Source organism: Microtus ochrogaster, linkage group LG1, assembly GCF_000317375.1.
Source record: "Microtus ochrogaster isolate Prairie Vole_2 linkage group LG1, MicOch1.0, whole genome shotgun sequence".
Taxonomy (NCBI): Eukaryota; Metazoa; Chordata; class Mammalia; order Rodentia; family Cricetidae; genus Microtus; species Microtus ochrogaster.
The window spans coordinates 11,492,104-11,515,001 of NC_022027.1; the positions used below are offsets into that span (position 1 = coordinate 11,492,104).

The 22,898-nt window shown below is 41.3% G+C and overlaps 1 protein-coding gene across 4 annotated transcripts in view; it reads right to left on the bottom strand.

Annotated features, from left to right (window-relative positions):
• The window catches only part of Cobl (cordon-bleu WH2 repeat protein), a 221,182-nt gene that overhangs the window by 94,999 nt on the left and 103,285 nt on the right, over positions 1-22,898 (bottom strand). For all 4 annotated transcript variants that reach the window (XM_026785116.1, XM_013350757.2, XM_026785115.1 and 1 more), the window contains one exon: positions 11,018-11,191. In XM_026785116.1, coding sequence (XP_026640917.1) covers positions 11,018-11,191 — 174 coding nt within the window. The remainder of the gene's footprint in view (positions 1-11,017; positions 11,192-22,898) is intronic.

Consider the following 22,898-nt stretch of genomic DNA (forward strand, 5'->3'; position numbering starts at 1 on the left):
GAGTGCTGGGATTAAAGGCGTGCGCCACCACCGCCCGGCTAAAGCACTCTTATAGATAAACACATTAGTCCTTCAGTTGATAAAGCCCTTCACTGATAAAGCATGTCTTGTTGATAAACACATTGCCCTTCAAAAGCTCTTTATCATGTAGACAAGCTATTTTACTTCATGGAAACAGAAGTCAGAAATGTTGACTATTAAATCCTTTTGAATGACTTGTCCAAAGTTGTAGAAAAATGCATGGATGAGAAGAGTATCTCTGAACTATTAAATTTAACTTTAAATTTAATGTCCCTGTATGTATAAGTAATGCATGTATGTATGTGATGTGTATGTATGATGTGTGTGTACGTGTGTGTGAATTTATGAGCATGAAGATAGGTGTGCAAATGTCACAGCATTTGTGTAGAGGTCAGAGGACAACCTTAAGTGTTAATCCTCACCTTTTGCCTTAAGACAAGGTTCCTTTGTGTCTTTTTTTTTTTATTGTACAAACCAGGATAGCTTGTCCTCTAGATTCTGAATTCTCCTATCTTCCCCTCCCATATCTCCAGAAAAGTGCTAAGATTACAGATGCTCATGCTATGTACTCAGCTTTTATGGGTGTGTTGGAAATTTAAACTCAGATACTGATGTTTGCATAGCATGTCCTTTTATGTACTGAGCCACCTTCCAGCCCACACTGTCACTTCTCAATTCACTGCAGCTACCTCAGCAAAGATACACTTCATGCTTCCAGGGTTCCTGTGGCAATAGGGTTTTTGGCAACATCCACACACACACGCGCACGTCTGTGTGTATGTGCATATATATGTATGTATGTTATGCATGTGGAAATGAATACATTAAATACAGGAGTGAAAAACAGAAAGAGAACAGTAGCATTTTAAAACTCACATTTATCAAAGAAGGGATCAAAGTTGTGCTGACAAATTTAACAATATACAGAGAGAAAGAGAAAGGCAGGCAAAAATATACATAAGTTCTTACACTGGAATGTGTACTTCCCAAAATTAAGTAAAAGCATTTTACTGAAGATTATACCTTTTAAAGGAAGTGTTGAAATCATTTAGTTTTATTTGTAAAAACCACATGGGATTTACCATCCTAACCATTTTTACATGAGCAGTAGTGTATGCTATACAATTAGTCCTCAAAACTGAAAACTCTTCTCTCCTTGCAAGACTTGTTCATTCTTCTCTCTCCCCACATATGACAGCCACCACTGCGCTTTCTGCATCTATAACTTGACCACACTAAGTATTTTCTATAAATGGCATCACATTGCATTTATCTTTTAGTGGCTAGCTTACTTCAATTAGTATAACATCTTCAAGGTTCATCCACATTGATCCAGGTATCAGAATTGTTTCTATTTTTAACGTTACTAATTCATGATACAGGTACACTTCATTTTTCTTACTTATTCATCTATTGATGGGTTATTGGATTCCCTCTCGCTTATTGATAACAACTAATAGGATGAGTGTCTAACATCTCCTTACACCCATGCTTTCAATTCTTTTGGGTAAATACCAGAAGGAGAACCGCAGGACTCAAATTTTGATGTTCTGAGTAACTAACAAGCTCTTCATCATAGAGACTGTGGCATTTCAACTTTTTACCAAACGGATACACAAGTTCCAATCCACCTACATTCTTGGCGTTTTGCTTCTTCCTTTTCTGTTTTTTTTTAATATTAGTCATCCCAGTAAGTGTTAGTTCATACTGTGATTTTGATTTGATTTCCCTAATGATTAGTGATACTGAACATCTGTTCACATGTTTGCTTTCTCTCTATTTTCTTTTGAAAATGTCTATGAGTGCAATTATAAATTTTTACTGCTATTCTGTTTGCTGTTGCTAAATTCTAAATTATCTATAATCTAGATGCTAATCCCTTATTAGATATAATTTTCAAATATCTTCTTGAGTTCTCTAAACTGCTTCTTCATTTCATCAGGCAGGTCCTTTGTTGTAAAAAGTAAACGTCACAGACACTAAAATTTCATGAGATTGGTTGAACAATAAACCAAAAGTCTCAAAACACGGAGGTGATTTAACTACTCCAAACCCAAAGCAGAGATACCCTAGTCCAGAATGGAAGTTTAATACAAGATAATCCTGGTAACTCAGAACTTGGGTTCAGATTCCAAAACAGACCATGCATCCAAGAGAGTAGGGCACTTCTCACTACAAGTTTAAAGTGCGGGTTTGTATTCTTCAACTCACTTTTCCTAGTGTTGAGTATCAAGGTAGCTGGAAAGAATCATGAAAATACTTAGATATAAAGAAGCAAGGGGGATGGAGAGATGGCTCAGGGGTATATTGGGCAACACACACCTGCATAGAGCTCCAGCTGCAGGGGATCTGATGACCTCTTTCAGACACTAAAGGAATCTGCACTGACATATATGACCCTTCCCACACACGCATACACACAGTTAAAAAAATAAGAAAATAAACACGAAGGAAGCAAGATATGAAGGTAAGAAAGATAATGAATCCACGATTTCATTTATCTCTCTGTTGAGATGGTTGACAGGCAAAACAAATGACAAAAATGAAAAAGCACAAGGCAAAGAACCACACTGAAACTGCCCCGCTTCCCTTTTCCACCGCCCATGAAACTGTTTCCCACTGGGAAATGGGCATTGCACCTCTCACGCTGGTTTTAGCCGAAGGCCTCTCTAGAATGCCACACTGTAATGACAGCTAAAAAGAAGTAAAAATCTAATCTCTTTCAAAGCTACCGTTGTTTCTTTAACAGCAAGTGTCAGAAAGGAAAGAATCCACAAACAAAAGGTAGGTGTCCAGTAGCAAAAATAGCTGCCATTTCCTTCCACAGTGCACTCTCAGTATGGCCGCCCCGTTGTTTCCACTGTGGCCTCTTTTCCCAGGCTCTGCAGTGGAAGGGAGACGCCCAGGTTCTTAGGGATGTTTACGTTGGAAAAGAGCCCATCTTCCGCCATGCCGCTGAACACAATGCTGTCTGCCCTCACTTTCTCCATCTCCACAGAAGAAGGAAGCCTCCCAAACACCAGAGACATCTCTGCACTTCCACTGACCCAACACTTTTTGCCATGAATGTTGTGGTATATTTCCATATTTTAGATATCAATGGAGCCTCTACTAGGGTATCCATACAAACGGAATCATCACAAATCCAAATAATTAGTTTTGTGCTAGTTTGGTTCATTTCCTAAAAAAAAGATAAACTTAACACCTGGGACATTTAAAGATTAATAACATACTTCCTTGTAGAATGTGAACCCAGTGATAGTTAGCCTAGGTCCAAAGAATTCTGCTTCTTTTATTCTGCATTTCTGTCAAGGTTTGTGAAGTTTCTAATACCATATGAGTACATAAACAGACTTGGAAATTGTGTGGAGTCGTTAAATAAAATGAGCAGTTCAGAAAAATAAAGAGAACTACATTTCAGCTACTGTAGTAGATATATTAATAATGCATTTGGCTAGCCCTACGGTAATGGCTTTAGAATGTTATGCTTTTAAATGTGAGCACTTTGTGCATATGTCTACATATTCAACTAATTTCACTGAGTTTCACTTTTATATGGTGCCTTTTATCTTTCATTAGTTCTCATTACATAAATTGAAAGACTCTATTAAAAATAGTTTTAAAAATAATATGAGCTTAAATTCTTAAATTTATGTAACCTTGAAACCAGTAAGTCAAATATAGTTGGATACATTTATTTAAAACAGTTCTCTCAAGAGTCCAGCATCCTTCATCAGCATTATGCCAGTCCAAGCTAATGTTTTGACAAAGGATATACATGGAGGTGAACTGATTTTTATCCTACTTCTACCAAGTGTTCTCCTAGTAAGTTTACTTCTAGGACAAAAGAAATGAGCTACTGAGAAAGTTCATGGCACTGACAGCAGAAAGAAGCTGTTTATGAAAAACTCAAGAGTGATGTGAAATGAGGAGTAGAAAGACCATCTTCCTTCAGCATTTATGGAACGTCCTCATCTTGAGGGTGCTTGACCCTCAGACAGCAAGCACGCACTCTCCTTGTCAGGGGTGAGTAAGCAAGCGTTTCCATTTCAAGCATCCCATAACCCTCAGCATCTCCCTGACAGGCAGGTTCATGGGAAGGATATTTACCTCAGAGGTACAATGTTCTTTGTTCTGTCACCTCACCAATGTCAGAGCTGGCAAACGATGCAGCTCAGACTCACCCCAGCATGTTCCTCACTCAGTCAACTGACAGCTATATATCTCTGTGATGCAACTGGTATTAATTCTAATGGCCCTGTGTAAGAAAGACATCAGGTAATCTATACTGTGTCACTGACTGGCACGACAGTTGCCCCGTGATCTCATTTCTTCTTTCTAAGCTTATTGCCCTTGTTGGAAAAATGAAGACAATAACTGTGAATTGTTTAAGAAGGAACAACTAGTAGGCTACATGAGATGGTGGGCGTAAAGGTCTTTGGACCGCCACAAAAGATGAATTGTTATTAAACCACAATAATTATGTGTATGAGACCTGGGGCCAGTTAGATGCAGGGGAATTTACTGCCAAATAGTTCCAAGAAAGTACTGCCATTGGACATTTGTATATTTGTGATTTATCTGGCATAGCAACCAGCTTGGACTTTTGGGTTTTACTTTCCTTTGTCCTTCTTATATGATAGACTGAAGATATTAGTGAAGAAAGGTACAGATTGCTTTTTCTCCTAAGCCTACATGTTGGGGGCCAAGACAAAATTGAAATCAAGGGAGGGAGCAGAGAATGACAAGAGAAAACAGCTGTCTTGGTTTCTCTTCCTATCGCTGTGATTAAAGTTCACCCAACAGCAGCAGCCCAAGAGAAACCGTTGATTTCAGCTCCCAGTTCAAGGGAATAATGTGTGAGCTTAGAACAGCTGCTCACATCGTAGCCAGCATCAGGAGCAGAGAGTGATGAACCCAAGGGTCTACTTACTGCCCTCTGTTTATGGAGTCCAGAATGACAGCTAGGACATGGTGCCACATAAAGTGGGAGTGTCTTCACACTGCAATTAATGCGAGTTAGATTATTTTCCACAGGCCAAACCAGAAGTCCGCCTCTCCAGTTACTCTGGAGTCTATGAAGTAGATAGCATTAACCATTTCACAGTAGCTGTGCTGGTCCTATTGGCCAAGCTTATAGCGACTCCATAGTAGCAGGATTCTAGAGCCCACCTCAGGCCAAGGTGACCTCTCTGGAGAGCAGACAAAACGTCTTGCCATCAGAGGCGGCCGTGGGAGCCATGCTTGCAGAGTTTTTCTACTAACCCAGCCTACTTTTCTAAAGTGTAACCTTCCCTTCCCTCTTTCTATTCCTTCTCTGAACAGTAGACAAACTATATCACACTGCAGCTCTCCCCTGTACTCTCTCTACCTATACTTTTGTATGTCTTAATCTCTACAACCTCCTTTTAAAGAAGCCATGTCCATATTCTGGGTTTATCTTATCTTTCCTCCACAGTGCCTCTTTTCCTTATGGTCAAGACTGCATTAAAATACTGTTATTAAAACCAACTTATGCTTCATAAAGAAAAGAAAATCGGCCTCTAGGGCTGAAGATGTGGAGTTCTTGCTTAGTATGCATAAAGCCCTGAACTGGAATGTGTGGGAGACATGCCAGTAATTATAAAACTCAGGAAGTGAAGACAGAAGGGTCAAGAGTTCAAGGCTACCCTTGACTGGTCCAACATACTGAGTAAACTGGAGGACAGCCTAGGCCATGAGACCCTTCCTCAAAGAAGCAAGTAAACAACAAAAAGAAATAGCCTTTAAATTTAATGATAAAATAGACACTTCAATTGTTCATGAAGTATTCCTTCGGGAGTGCCCTCAGCAGTTTTATGATTTTCTGCAATAGTTCAACCACTAAATCAAAGAAGTGGAGAAGTTATCAATTAAGTTTCTGACAACTAGGATCACTCTGCATCTTCACATAATATGAGATATTGTGTTTCTATGTGCATACTTCATGGAAGCATGAGAACAGTGAATGGGCAATTCCTGGTTTTAGGGTAGAGCCTTGTATTTCATCAGGATTTACTGAACAAAGAAGCAACACCATCCCAGAAAACCTTACTTTGGAAGATATTAATACCTGTTCACGACACAAGCCTTTACATTTTGTTCTTATCATCAACATTGCTAATTATTTTGAATCCCTATGGCGATGAGCCCAAGATTTCATCCAAAAATCTCTGTCATGCTGGAAGTTTCCAGTGCTGAGCATTAGAATATAACATTTCAAATAATATGCTCATAATCAATCAATGCTTTGCACAAGACAGCTGTAAACCGAGTGGGAAAGGTATGACTAGACAGAAAAGAAAAAACGTTCTCCCCGGGGCACTGCTGGAGACAGTACTCGAGTTGTAGCCCGAAGACAGGCACAGAAAGCTGAGATCCCATCAGACTCAGAGCTGAGGTTGGGGGACAAGCCATCGTAGCATCAGGCGAGGGGGGCAGATGAGACATGGATTTCCCAACAAAGAGGTAGGAGAAGGAAAATGGACATTTTCTTTCTGCTTGATGAATATTCTCAGATCCCAGTGTGCACCACTTTTGAATTCTAAAATAAAACTCTAGGTGTCAACTTCTATGGTAGTTTTTACAGGTGTCGCTTGGTATCCATTTTGTATCCACAAGGATACAAAAATCTGCCAGGGTTCAAATCCCTTATTCAGAATGGCAATGTATTTGCTTATGACCTATATGCATCTTCCTATATATTGCAAATTATGTCTAGATTACCCAACAAAACAGAAATGTTATGGAAGTAATATTTTTAGGGGACAATAATAAAAAAGAGTGTACGCATTCAGCAGAGACACAATGTTTTCCCTGTTATGCTGGCTCAAGGTTGGTTAAATCTACAGATATGGAATCTGTGAGTATGTGAAGCCAATTGTACATAATGATTACTTTGAGGTATTTTATATTTGTTCATGTTGAGATCAATTTTCTGCTGCAGACTTTCTCCGTACATTACACTGATTGGTCAGGATCCTGAGGGGAGACAGTCAGTGGTAGTTTGCAAAGCGCCACTGTAGAAAAACAGATGTGCTGAGGTGAAAACGCTCAGGTTCCTCCCGGACTTGATGAATGAGAATTCTGGTGTCAGGGCTTAGAACATGTGTTTTCTACCCCACTCTGTGTCTGTTCACGGTCGAAAAATACTGACTCAGCACCTAGTGCAGGACCCACATAATATATGACCTCTACCTTAAAGTTCCCCATAGTACAGCCAATGGGCAACGTACTGGCTTTGCGGGAGCCTAGGCTGTTGGGATGCTCACCTTACTAGACCTGGAAGGAGGTGGGAGGTCCTTGGACTTCCCACAGGGCAGGGAACCCTGACTGCTCTTCGGGCTGATGAGGGAGGGGGAGTTGATTGGGGGAGAGGGAGGGAAATGGGAGGCGGTGGCGGGGAGGAGGCAGAAAGCTTTAATAAATAATAATAATAATAAAAAGATACTGTGGCTGAAGCAATGGGCTCTGAAAAGAGGACCCTCTTGAAGGGTGCATGCCTTTGTGCCCACTCATCTCAAATGCTCCTCAGAGAAATTTGCATAAAGGTGGCATTGCTTACTTTCCAGCTCCAACATCTCCAGGGAAATCTCTTGAGAATTACCTTTAGACAGAAATACTGAGAACCAAGTCACAAGTAATTTAACTAAGTAATGAATACATTATAATTATATACTTTTTAAAATTTCAGATAAAATGAAACAACACAAAATTATTCTACCTTTAAGGCACTGATACGTAAAATTTTAAATTCACCACCTAGTTGATAAGAAAAAGAAACACATAAAGATGAAAGCCTAAATATTCTCCTAAGCTGGCCAAGTCCTGAAACTAAACATTTTCTCCATATTCAGGATTTTGGTTTTTGTAGTAGCTACATATAAATAGAGTTTTCAAACAAACAACTTATCTTTAGATGGAAGGAAATTCATTAAAAGGAATTGATGTTCTTCCCAACAACCACAACAACATAGTTTTTTGAGTTCCTTTCTCAGAAACTGGTAAATAACGAAATATATTTCTTTTAAAAAAAGAAGCATGTTCATAGGAAAGGTTTCAAGGCAGTCTGTATTTCACCCACACAATTAAAAAAGAAGATGGTTTCCAGCAACCAATTTCCCGACTCAATCTGTGCCAAATAAAACAGATTTCAGTAGAAGCTTTTACTGCTGCAGAGGGAACTCTGTTCATTCTTCAGGGGAGAATGGACTGTTTATTTTCCATTTAAAGTTCCCAATTCTCCAGTTACTATATGTTTTTCTGCTCCAGCAGACTATCCAGTATGAGTAACTAAATTAAATTCAGAAAAACAAAACACAACATCTTTGTATAGAAGACAACGTTGAAATGTCGATGTAACGTCTGTGCTCCATCACATTAAGGTTTCTTATTGAAGAAAAGTGTTTACATAACCCTGATCCCGGAATACATACTTTTTTCATCATAAAAGAAATATCTATCCAATCCAAAAGGAAAAATGACATCTCAGGGATACCTGGAAATGGCTAATGTTATCATTATACCTATGTGTTTTGAAAAAGTACAGAAACTAACTGATTAAGAGATGAACTATGGTCATAGGAAACAGCTTCACATAGTGGTTATATCATCCAATCAAGTGTGGGACAGACTGATGTACCTCGGTGACTAAATTTACTTTAATCAGACAGTGGCTGCAGCATTACAGGAATCTAGAAAGAAATGAGTGTTTGAGACAAAAAAAAATCAGAACATCTTCTCTAAAATGTGCTGTAGTATAGGATTCTGAGATAAACCTCTAGTGACACAAATAAAGAGCCTGCCTGTAGAGGTAAGATGTGGTCTCTGATAGGCAAGGTTAAGAAGGTCTCTGAAAAAACAGACACCTATGGACAGGTATACAGACAGGCAGATAAGGATGCTGTGGTGGCTAATCTGCATTGTCAGCCTGATCTGATTTGGAAACCTTCTTCTGGCTATGTCTATGATGTCATTTCCAAAAAGGTTGAGCTGAGGGAAGACCCATGCTGAGTGTGGATGGTATCACCTGATGAACAGAGGGACTGACTGACGAAAAAGGAGAAAGAGCTGAGCATCAGCTCACCTCTCCCTGCTTCTTCCTGCTTCTTGATAAAATGTAAATAGAAGTCCATTCTCCTACTGCTATGATTTATCTGTCATGATGGACTGCATCCTCAAACTGCAAACCAAAACGAACCCTTCCCACTTTAGGCTGATATTTGCAGGTATTTTGCCATAGCCATGAACAAAATAACTAACATACATGTTAAGGAAGATGTCAGGACCCCGTCACCGTCATCTGCAGCTGTAATGAAGACCCAAGGCAAGGCCTCAGATCTTGGTGGAATGGACACTGTTTCTAGCATATTTAAGTATATTTTCAGGGAAAGTCATGTAATGATGAATGCAAAAATGGTTCAAAACTAAAGGCTCTCAGTGCTGTTGAGAGTTAGGATGCAGGGACAGAGCAAGGGACACCAAGGCATCAGGCAAGAAGGAGGACATGAAGGCCATCAGAGAGCAAAAGGATGCTCAGCGGCCTCATGTGATGCCAGTGTTCAGGGTATGCTTTCTTCCCCTGAAGCTGGGATGCAGGGCCAGTTGAAACAAAGCAGTCAATGAAGAAAAAGGCATTCTTGTTCTCAAATTGCACCTTAGCACATGGATGATGATGCACAGCTTAGAAGAGCCAAAAAGTATGAGCCTCCCTCGGGTACCTCAGACGTGGTCTCCACACTTCACCCAGTTGAGGATGTGTTTAGAAAAGTAAAATTTCACGTTTTTTTTCCTTCTAGTATTTCCTTCAGAGCTTGGAAAAGAGGAGTAGTAGCTAATCCTTGCCCCAACACCTACAGAGGACATAGATTTCAGAGATGCCTGAAACCTTAGTACCAAACTACACACACACACACACACACACACACACACACACACACACAGTGCTTCCACATATATACTTTGAGTGTCTCTTTGGCAAATATCAGTTGCTTCCATGCTTACATTACTATTCTTTGCTCTTGGGCCACAACTAATTCAAAAAAGAATTATATGACTATAACACTGTAATACGATGACAGTTAGTCATAAGTGAGGTAGCACTTGGTAACTAATAGACAGGGACTGCATACAATATAGACACGCTAGTCAAAGGGATGGCTCATTTCCCAGCAGGGTGGGTTATGGCTCTGAGATTTTATCATGCTACTCAGAGGAGTGTGGGAGTTAAATATATAAACTACCTCCAGAACTTTCTATTTAATAATTTTTTTGGAGCGTGGTTAGCTGTGAGTAACAGAAATTCAAAAAATGAAATTATAGTTCATATTGTCACATGGGTCCCTACTCCTCGGAAGAGAGGGCTTGACATTTCAGGCATCAGCAGGTAGATGAAAGAAAGAGGACCACTAGAAACCATGAATCATGGAACTCACTGCTGAGGATGTGATCTTCAGGGCAACATCTAATGACAAAAACCTTAGAAGGCTCTGCACTGCTCTGGAGACATACAGAGAGTGGGCTTCTTAAATATTGGACCAATGAAATAAGCCCTATAACATATTAAAAGCAACAAAATACTGAGAGGTTCCTGTTTTTCTGTGAGTCTGAATAATTTGAGGCATCTAGGTTACATACTTTGTCTCTTTCACAAGCTTTAGCTTTCTTGAAGTACCTTTATTTGCGCAATTTCTCATATGCAATCTCTCTGACACCCTCCAAAACTTCAGTGCTAAAATAAAACACAAGCCAATCTACAAGCACTGGGTCCTTAAGAACCAAAGACCCGAAAATAGTTTCCTACCTTAGTAAGTGACACAGAGCAATGTCTCACCTTCACTGCTAAATAAAGCTCAGATGCTCACCCTAAACACAGCTCGCTAAAGCCACACGAGTAAAGAATTCAGCATTTTCAAGGATCTGCAGTGGGGTAACTGGGACAGTGAAGAAATGCTTTGGCCATGAGAGGTGCATCCCCTACCTTTTCTGATGCTTTGTCTTGACCCAGGAGTCCTGGACTCGGAGGAGGAGGGGCTCGGCGCTTCTTCATCTCTGACTTCATAGACACTCCAGAGATGTTGCCCAGTGAGAGGGAGGGACCCAGTGTTAGGGACCGAGAATGCAGAGATGGTGAGTTGGGTGTTGTTATGGAGCCCTGTAGGGAAAGAGACAGACAACACCTCATCAATAAGGTGACTTCTCTCTGTTCAAATGCCCAAACTTTAAACAACCCACTCTAGTTTCTAATGGCATCTAGTTATACTGGCAGACATGAAGGACTGAAGCGAAACACCTATTACTATTCTCCTAGGCAACTTTACTACATTCCAAACCTATGCAGTAGGGTCTACTTTTTTAATTTTACTAATTTTTTTGAGGATTTTATGTGAGCATATAGTAGTTATATCATTTGTCCCTTCTCTTTCCTCCCTCTAATTTCTTCTGTGTTCCCTCCATCCTCCTCAAATTCATGACATCTCCTTCTTTATTACTGTTACACACACACACATATATACATATATATGAACATAAATTTACTTAACAGCCTGTTAAGTTCATTTAGTGTGGCTCATATGTATCTGTGCTTAGGGCTGCCTGCTTGAGATTGGATCATCTATCAGAGGTCATCCCAGGAGCAGACAGATTCTCCCTCTCTCAAAAGTCAGTCACTGCCTATAGATTCTCATTACAGGTAGGACCTTGTGTGATTTTCCCCATTCACATTGGGATGTCAGTTGGTATTATCATTTTCAAGTCTTCTTTAGGCATCCATACTGTCAAGATTTCGTGGGTATGGCTCAATCATGAAGCAATCAGCAGATCTAAACCTTTAGCAACACGTAGGAGCTAGAATCACTTGACATTTCCATCGAAACTGTAGGCGTAAGTCATCTATCTTAACACTTTAACATGTCACATTAGCCATCTTGAAACTTTAAGGTGTCACAGGAATGAGCTCTTAGAGATTACAAAGGAGGGACTGCTGAAACAGTGCATTGCATTGGGGAGGAAGGGTAGTAGCTTACCAGTGACAAAAACTTCACCCGTTTTCACGTTCTTCTAACCTTCAAAAGTTATATAAAAATATGACGGTGTATCCTAAGCACTATGCTTTGAAGACTCTCAGACCAATAGCGTAGAACCAGGATGCAGCATGACCAACCTCCCACCTGCGCACCAAGACCAGCTCCTGGGGCCATTCTTGTGCTTAGATTCATTAGCAGATTATTTCTTCAGGGATCTGACCTGGCTTTATGCCATGCCTAGCTCACCTAGCTCACGATCTTAGGAGAGAAAAAAAATACTCTAACCAAAACCAAAACAAAACAAAAAACCCAAATTTTAATTTACATACTCTGCAACATTGCCATAAAGGTTTAGACAGTGTTTGAAAGACCTGCTAATATCTGAAATGGTAAGGCTGCTCTTGTGATATTAATATTCAGGAAGGACTGGCTAGGCACAGGGCATGGGCACATTGGACATGACTAGTGCTCTAAGGCAGTTGTGAATTTCTGGTTCAGGAAAGAATTTCAGAAGAAGGAGCCATTTCAACTGCAAGGCAAACAAAAGCCACTCTCTCTGCCACAGTAGAAAGGTGTTTATATCCACAGGCTGTGTAACACTGCTCTGACTTCTACCTTTCAGATGACCCAGGTATTTGGTACCAATCAGATGGAGTCAGTGGCAAGGTTCACCTTCCACCCTTCCCTCCGGCTTCATGAAAAGCTCCTGCCAGCTGCTCCAGCATTTATCCTTGCAGAGGTCACTGATTCTGTATAGAAACCATCTCTCTCCAACATCTTTTTGAGCACACTTGCCAAACCAAAAGCAAGAAAAAAAGGAATAAACCGTGAATTCGTATTTTCAAGGTTCCCCAGGTATTTCTTAGCGCTGTCAAATCACTGCTGTAAGCTTTCTCACTCATCTCTGGACTCCTGGAGTGCTATTTTCTGTTGCTAAGGAGAAGCTGGCGAAGGCCAGAAATATTCTGAAATTGAAAGCAGCTTTGTACACAGGCTAATGGATAGCACTAATGAGCTTGGAGACAGCATCTTCTCCCCTCCTGGAATATGGATGCAGGGCAGACTTGGTGGCCTTGAAGAGACAAAGGATGCAAATTGACTGAGGAGCAATTCTGTTTCTCTGACCTAAGATGGAAATGTTCTGGCTGACCCCCCAGGATTCTGCAGCTCAGACCTTCAGCTATGGTTGGACTACAAGATTTTTCAGAATAGACAGACAGGACCAAGAGAACACAAGATAGAGACCTCATTCCTTGAGGAGCATATTTTTATATATGCTGAAACCCTTAGGGAACTACTGTAGTTTTGTGCTCATAATACTAAATTCTCACACCTGTAGAATTGACTGTGGATTCTAGTTTTGTCCTCTTCTGTGGGTCCTGGAATATAAGGGCCTTACCAACTGTGAACCATCTTTACTTAGACACCCAAGGATAAGTAGTCACATAAAATTGGTCTTTCTCTAAGCAATAGAGGAGAGGGTGCCAGAACTGGCCTTGTCCTGTAGCCAGACCGATGAATATTTTAAATACCATCATAGAACTTTCATCTAGCAACTGATGGAAACAGAGGCAGAGACATGCAGCAGATCATTGGACTGAGCTCCCAAAGTCCAGGGATAAATGGGAGGAGTGAGAATATGAGCAAAGAGGTCAAGACCATGATAGGGACACTCACTGAAACAGTTTACCTGAGCTAATGGGAGCTCACCAACTCCAGCTGGACAGGAAAGGAAACAGCATATGTTTAAACTGTTCCCTCTGAATGCTGGTGAGTTATGGCTGGGGTAGATTGCAGGGCCACTGGCAGTGGCACCAGGATTTATTCCTATTGCTTGTACTGGCTTTTTTGGAACCTATTCTCAGCCTAGATATAGTATATATCTATATAAGTAAGATATATGAGTAAGATATAGATATACCTTACTCAGCCTAGATATAGTAGGGAGGACCTTGGACCTTCCCCAGAGCAGTGTGTCATGCCCTCTCTGAGGATTGGATGGGGATGGGGTGGGAGAGTAGGTGGAGGGGATGGGAGGAGGGGAGGGAGTCGGAACTGGGATTGGTATGCAAAATGAAAAAAACATAGTTTGTTTTCCTTTTAAAAATAAAATAAAGAAAAACTGGTCTTTCTTTCGAGGTTATATTACTGTGCTTCTTGATATATTACTTTCAATTTGCTTTTTTTTTGCTAGCAATTAAGTATTATCATTAACAGGAAGCTCAGCACATACTTTTTACATACACTAGAATGACAGAAAAATCTGAAGGAATTATCTATACTCTGAGACTAAAACATTTGTAAACATTATCACATCCTACTTATCTGAATAATAATAACTCTTTACTGAGATGCTGCCTGGAACTACATTTTTTTTAATAAAATAAGATGTTGAATATGACTTAGTTTATTGTTGTTCTAACAGCATGTTCAACAAGTTAAAACCATACAGGGAAATCTTTTCTTCCCACAAAGTAAATTAACAAAGAAGCTGCTAAACTCAAACTACTTTTTCCAGTCTTCCATGTTCTTGTCACCAGGAAAGGAAGGTGAGGGACAGCAGAGGCAGACAGGGGAAGGAGGCCTCAGCAACTTTCATTCACAGAAGGGTAATGGTGGTTCTGCTAGCTATGCACCCAGCTCCCCTCCCTGCATTTTATTCCAACCTCTGTGCTAAGCTGAATGCTATCATTTTCCAGGCTCTCTTGTAACTGCGCACACCTGTGTTCTAAAACGCTCTCCAATAAAACGGACATGTACTGCATGTTTATCTTCTCCAGAGGAATACCTAGCCATAGTCACTAACCACAGTCACCAAACAGAGCCACCCTGGCCCTGTGTTGTGCTAAAAGGCTGTTGCTCCCGTGTCTACCTCCCACAACTTTTCCGTCATGGTGAGTGTGTCAGATCAAAGCCTCTGGATTTTGGAAACTTGCTATAACAGCATATCTTTCTCTACGAACATGGCCACTATGAGAGGCTATTTGAATGCCATGGATGTTAGTCTAGAAAAGAAAGCTTGAAGGAGGGCTACGGCACAATTTTAAGTACATCCCTAAGCAGAAATTAGTTGAGGCTGTTCACTGGATCTGAGAACAGACCAGCAACTGTGAGTCACCCGGGATAGACCTCATGGGTAACAAGCAGGTTAGGCCATGAATTAGACAGGCTTGAGAGCCGCAGAGAGAAGGTGGCACAGTTGTCATTGCAGTGTGCAGTGGAGGAGGTGATATTTTTAAGGGGACAGTAGACCTGGGAGATGGTATTTAAAAAAAATCAATATCCTGGTGATTCAACAAAAACATTAGACTGAAGCTTTTTCCTCCTCTGCTTCTGCCATATAAATTTTCTGCAGGACATGGGATATCCTTTTCCTCTTGAGAGTCAGCATTCTCAACAATGCAGTGAAGCTGGGGTCATCGGCGATATCTGCGCCTGGTCATCCTGACCTCAACCCCCATGGGCTGGAGACAGTGGATCCTGGAGAGGAATGGGCACTCACCATTTTCCACAAACACCCAGTAATAATTGAGTGTACTGCTCTCTCCTTTTAAGGAGGGAGCCTTATTCTAGATCTCAGCATTAAAAGCTGCTGTGACAGACGTTTTAGCATTAATAAGTTATTTCTTTTTCATGTGCATCATAGCTTTGCTAAAGCACAGTGATCTGCTTTGGTGTAGAATATAAATACTAACAAATTGGAGCAGAAGTCCATTTCGCTGGCTGTACTTTGAACATGGCATTTTTACATGTAACTAATGGCTCTGCTCTACTTTCCAGTGGCTCTGTCTAATGCAACCTGAATTAATAATTGTAAGACTAATAAGAAAAAAAATAGTAAGTGGTACTTGTCCTTTAGAGTTAAAATCATTTATGTGCTACCAAATAACTCCAGTGTTCAAAAAAAGCAGGCTGCAATTGGTTGTTGAAGTTGGAAGAAAACCTCAAACACAGACAGCAGAGGTAGATTTTGACATAGTCAAATCCGTGTAGATGACTGGAAAGAGGAAGTCAGAATCACTGTTTGGCGGTGTCATTAGATATACAGTACATAGAAGATAATGTTTTAATAGTAGTGACAATGGCTGTATACATAGTTTATGGGAGTTCACGGCTTTTTATCTGCATAGCCCAAACTCCCTTCCTTACCCCAAATTAAAAAATAAATACTCAGGGGAAGATGTCTACAGAGTAGGACATACTAAGTAGGGTCAATACTAGATTTAATGGAGCATAAGCAGACCACCCCCTTTCTAGTAATATTTAAGTCAGCTATTTTACTTGTTTATATTTTACTTGAGGCATCTATTCTGTGTCCAATTATAAAGATTTCTATGGAGGGCGGCCTAAGTCAGTCAGGAATTTTCCAGCATTCAGAGTAGCTCATCTGAACATGACTAAAAGGAGTCAAATCACATTAAATAAAGAGAGTAAAAATGGGAGGAACCTCACAACTTGCACACACATACACACATGCACACCGCTTCTAGCCCACCTAAGACAGAAATCCATTATGCTAAAAGAAAACAAATATCAAAGACAACACAGTTATCTTAGGAATTAAGATTAAATATAATAGTTTTACTTCCAAATACTTAGATTAAAAGCCGGAATACATATATTAACAATAAATAACCACTATTTTCAAGTGAGAAAGCCAAACAATTACTTACTTACACTTTTAGTTTTCATGTTTTTTCTTCCTTTCAGGAAAAAAAAAAACTCCCCAAAATATCATGAAGTTCAAATTTAGTTCAGTGCGACGCTAAATGAATCCCTGAAAGCTTTCCAGAAAGTTCACCCTGGCTCCACCTCAAAAGACTTCCAGCTCCAGGGAGGCCATGGCAGAAAGCGTCACACAGAAGTGTGCAGGTTTATGGGAGGCCAGCCTTCAAAGGAGGCATGCTTTCTAATTACAGGTGCATCGCTTCCCCAACAGCTGGAAGCACTCTTAGCCATGACTAGGGAGTCATTATGACTGTGATGACGTGAGATGTCCCTCTGTACATGTGCTGCTTTTATTGGCTGATAAATAAAGATGTTTCAACCAATAGCTTAGCAGAGTATAGCCAAGTAGGAAATCCAAACAGAAATACATGGAGAGAGTAGGTGGAGTCAGAAAGACACCATGTAGCCTGCCAAAGGAGGCAGATGCCATGTAGCTGCCCAAGAAGCAAGAGGTAACAAACCACAAGTCTCATGGTAGAATACAAAATAATAGAAACGGGTTAATTGAAGATATAAGAGCTAGCTAGAAATATGTTTGAGCCATTGGCCAGTGTTGTAATTAATGTAGTTTCTGTGTGATTATCTGGGTCTGGACATCTGGGAAACGAACGAGCAGTTTGCATTGTGTAAATGTAAATATAATTTACTGCTTACATTGTGACACGGAAAGAATTACTTCATCTTTCTCACCACACAGTGGAGGTCATATACGAAGCAATAGGTCCTATGTTCAGCCTATCTCTGCATGCTTTCAGTAGGAGCCATTAAAAACCACCCTTTATATACATATGTACATCCCAGGTGCATGCTAACACATGGGCACACATGTGTATACCATGGCCAATGTTAAACACATAGGATGAGCTTGGTAATCACAAAACAATATGACTGAAGAACTGGACACTTTATGTCATAGCCTTTCTTCCCCGTTTCCTTCAAACTCTTCTACACCTGAGCTGGAAGCCCAAATGTCCCCTTAAGTTGGAGATTCCCTCAGGATTCTCATGGAATTTCAGAGAAGAGTTGATCTTACATTTCCAGGCCTTCCTCCTCTCTCACTAAGAGCAACTCACAGCAATGAGGAAGTGGACATTCAACAGACGGCCAGCATGTAGGATGGGCTTCCATCAGGGTACCATTACCTCAGGCCCACAGCATCAGGACTGGCTCAGTCTGTGCCAGTGAGGGTCATGCCTGTGTGCTCAGTGCTGCAAGGGGAGGCTGAATGATTTTCTGCTTCTCACTGTTTATCATTTCCTTCAAAGGTTTTCCCATCCTCCCTCACTCCCGTCCTCCCCCATTCCATCCTTCCCCTCCATTTATCCCCTCTTCCCTCATCTTTCTCCCCATCAATACTAATTGGTCTTATTCCATGAATCAAGACCTGACATAAACTACTACTTCAGAAGAGCTGATTACTTTACATCATGATGATTATATGTTCTATATGCTGGAAAAGTGCTGATGGAAAATATAAAAGGTCTAACTATGAAAAATACGATGTAGCAGAGATATTACCTTTATTCAGCTATATTATAGGGTGTGTTTGTATGGAAACATTATCTTATACAGAAAAAGTTATATAATTTTCATTTATCAGTTAAATAAAGGAGTCCTCATTTGTTAAATTATATATATAAAAAACCCTTGTACTGTTTATGGACACCTGTTCAGGAATAAGTGTTTCAAAAGGGTTCTTACCTTGGGTGGGGGAATGATGCTTCAGAGGGGTCATTACCTCAGGGAGGGAAGCATGAGATGGGCTAGGCTTAGAGGGGCAACAGCATTTGTATTTCCTGTGTGTTTCAGAGATTAAAATAAATACAAACATAATACAATATAATATAAATATAGCTAAACATTAAGCCCTGTGAGCTTTGCATGAAGGATAGGTGGCTTTGTCCTTGGCAATTCAGTATGAATTAGGGCTAAGAGCATTTCTAAGATGCAAAAGGCCCCTCAGGTGCAGAGTGAAGTCCTGAGTGCAGGAACAGGATGCTGAGGACCTTCAAGACTCCCCAGTCATGAGTCCACAGCCATGGTAAGAGACAAGGTCAACAAGAGACTCACTTAAGATGGAAAATCAATAAAACATAATTTAAGCTGGAAGTCACAGCAAAGGCTGGCCAACAGGGAAGGGCATGTAAAACAAATGGAGGAGCAAGGAATTCTGGGTCTTTTCAAAATGCTCCAGGGGTGGAGACAAATCACGAGATACCTGGTCCAAAGTCCTAAACAACTAGATGTGATCTCATTCCAGGACTGCAAAAAAACAGGGGCGAGATGCTCCCAGGGAGCCCATAACTGCAAGGCCTCACCCATCTGCTTGCTAAGCCCAGGGAGAAAGTAGACAAGAAGGTTGGCACAAGAGCCAACACCTGACAGCTTCAGGAAGAAATAACTCATTGTAGAAAAAAAGCACATGAGATCATAAGTATGTGCAAAGCCCAGCTGGCCATGTGCCCACCGGTCAACATTCTCAGGGTACAAACTGAAAATAAATCCAGGGGGTTAGAACAAGGTAGCAAGAGGTCTGAGAGAGCACAGGTGCTCAACAATGAGTAGAACAAAGACTCTACAATTATTTGAAAGGACATACTCAGGAGGAAATCACTGTCTAGGAAGCCTGTCTCCACACAGATCTAGATCAAGGCACAGCAAATCTGCACAGAAAAGATGAGGTTGAAGAAATGAGGAGGTCTTGGGAAGACTCACACCCTTCCTAGGCAGCCAGACCTCCAGGGCTCAAGGAGGCTGCAGACAGCATCTCTCCAGCTGTTAAAGGGCTGTACCAGGACCACAAACCCCCCAAATCAGGAGGTAGCTGCAAAACTGTGCTGGGAGTTGGGGACATCAGCCTTGGCAAGATGATGGCACAGAGGTGTGCCACAACATGCTGTTCTGTGGGCTCCCTGAAGGTGGCAGGTGACCTGACAGTGGGTCACAGGTGGAACAGTAGACAAAGGAGGCAAAGAGCATCCTTGCTTTCTGTTTAGGCACAGGGAACACAGAACTGCCACTTCCTGGATGGAAATGATCATGGGTTCATTGCTCTGCAAGTCGCCCCTCCCTAGCATCTGAAGCAACTTAAGCCAGTCAACATGGAACCAAATGAGAGTCTAGTTTTGTATCCATCTGTTAAAGAACAGGGAGAGAACTAAGGATGTGAGAAACATCAAATCACACGTAGAGGGAACAGAGAACAAATCAGTGTGTTGAGAGAGACATTTTCTGCCCCCAGCATCCTTACAAATATTGTGTTTTCAAGAAGTTTAAAATCTGTGCTTCTAAGCCACTGTCATGTACACATAGGGGGCGAAGAGAAGGGAAAGAGAGGGAAAAGCTGAATGATGTGAGCATGACGGGGAAAGGTTGATGTGAAGACTCAAAGGGAAGGAACACCTGAGACCATGGTGAAGTCCTGGCCCATGTTGCCACTGAGGGCCATGTCTGGGTCCGTGGTCATGAAGCAGCAGGGGTCTGTGTTGATGTCACCACTAAAGACCATGTGGACATCTCTGGTCTAGACTGTCCCCTGGGACCATGTCGATATCCAAGAGCTGCATAAAGCTGGCCCCACCCCTCACCAGCTGCAGCACTCTGGAGAGTGGGTCCTGTACCTTGCCTGGGCAGAACAGTAGACATGGCCCTGGTGGTATGGGTGAGGTGGCCCTGTGGGTTTGAGAACAGAAAAACGGCCCTGCCTCTTGCTGCCTGTGGCACTGAGTGAACTAGCCAGGCCATGCTGGGGAGCTCTCTCTGATGTTGAGGATGAGGGAGAGTTGGCAGGCTAACCAACCCAGCTACCACTCAGGCCTAAAATTAGGGCTATGAGTTGGCTCACTCCAACATCCACCTTATCTATGAACTGTTGGAACATGTGAAGGGGTGGTCCTGCAGACCCAAAGCCCCAGGATCTCCACGACTCAGGGCAACAAAGGATACCCAAGATGAGTCCCAGTGAGGGCCCATTATTGATAGTGTAGCAGAAGCCGACAGACTAAAACCAGACGAATGACTCACTGCAATGAACACTCGCAGGTAATGATGTGTGGGTCTACTCTGTGACTCACTGTGTGCTGACTCACTACAGCTTTCAGGACGATATTTTTTTTTTCTTTTAAAGTTTATTTTGTTTTGTTTTGGAGGGGGGGATGTTGCAAAGGCAGAGCGTGGATACAAAGAGACAGGGAGATGAATAGGAACAGGGTGCATGATGTGAAACCCACAAAGACTCAATAAAAAAAGAGTTAACGACTATCAATCAACCTTTCAGGTTCTGCTATGAATTTTAAGCTAAGCATCTGCACTTCCTGGATGTGGAGTATGCCTGAGAGTCCATGACTTAGCTCTTAGAACCTAGTAGGAGATGCTGAAACCTTCAAAATGGGGGACTAATGTAAAGATACTGAAGGAACAGCCTTGATAGGGACATCTGAATCTCATCCTCGTCTTTCTTGGGTTCTGGACCACAAGATGATCCACCTTCTCTGCCACACACTTCCCTGCAATCTGCTACCTTACCTAAGCCCCAAAGCAACAGGTTAATCAACTGTAAATAGAGACCTCCAAAATGTGAGTTAAGATAAACCTTTTTTTTATGTGGGGGGGTGCAGGGAAATGATGACAGAGACAGTGAGAGAAAGCATGTGTTTGTGGTGTGTTTGTGGAGATGGCACCGAGGATCATGCATACAACAGGACAGGCTGGTGCTCTATCATTGAGCTATATTTCAGACTGACTTACTTTTCTTTCTAACCTTACCGTGCAAATGTGTGGGTTTGTATGTAGAAAATACACATGGATGGCAGGCAGGTATCTTCCTCTATTGCTCTCTGCCTTATTTTTGGGGACCTGATCTCTCACTGAACTTGGAGTTCACTGAGTCCCCGGATCCTCCTGTCTCTGCCTTTCGGTGCTGGAATTACAGGCACGCATTGTCACACTTTCTCTTTTTCCTTCTTCTTCCTTTCTAAATGGGTGTTGGCAAGTCTGAATTCAGTTTTTTATGCCTGTGAGGCAGATACTTTCCCCACTGGGCCATCTTCCTAGCCTCATCTTAAGATCCTTTGCTTTGGTAACAGATGCTGATGAACGCAGCATCTCTAATTGGACAATTAGAAATCTAAGAAGAGCTGACATTCCAAATGTTTTGGGTGTTGACATGATGCTTATGTTTCCCATTGTGAAGCCTTTCAGATTTTGAACTTTTGAATTAAGGACTATCAACGGGAAAACCAAACACAAATGCTGCGGATACTTCTTGTGTCAAGTATTTTGGATAAAGGGCACTAATTTGAACTTTCACTGCAAATGCTTCAGGAGAAAAAGCCGTTGAAGCTTTAAGTATGAATGCCTCTCTGGCAGCTCCCCCATTGGCCCTAGGAAGGGCATAACATGACTATTTTATTTTAACATAATTTTCCGTTTATCTGTTTCATGGGAGGGGACACAGATGTGGAGGTCAGACAGAGGACAATTTACAGGAGTCGCTTCTTTGTCTATCATGTAGGTCCCAGAAAATGAACTCAAGTCTTATACTTGACGGCACGTGTCTTCACATGCTGAGTCATCTCATCAGCCAAACGTGAACATTGTAATTACTCTTTTTTACAAGTACAGGAATAAAAAACTCTCAATTGCATATTGAGGTCTATATACCTCCAATGTATAGGAGTTTTACAACTGAGTCATGGGAAAAGAAACAAAATCTGAGCTGATTTTCAATGAATTGGTACTTGTCTCTGGCAGGAACAGGAATGTGCCCTTCTGGGAATCATCGTAGTAACATAGTCTTGTGAAAGCCATAAAGTTCCCATATTCGTTGATTCACTAATTCCGCTGGATTCATTAAAACAACAGCTGCCTAGTGGTAGTGGTGCACGCCTTTAATCCCAGCACTTGGGAGGCAAAGATAGGTGGCTCTCTGTGAGTTCAAGGCCAGTTTGGTCTACAAGAGCTAGTCCCAGGACAAACTCCAAAGCTTAAAAAAAAAAAACCAAAAAAAAGAAAAAAGAAAAAAAATCACAACAACAGCAAAAACAAATGTTCCAGATGGAAACAGTTTTGGAGACAATGGTGGCATAGCAAGAGTGAGACACTAACAGT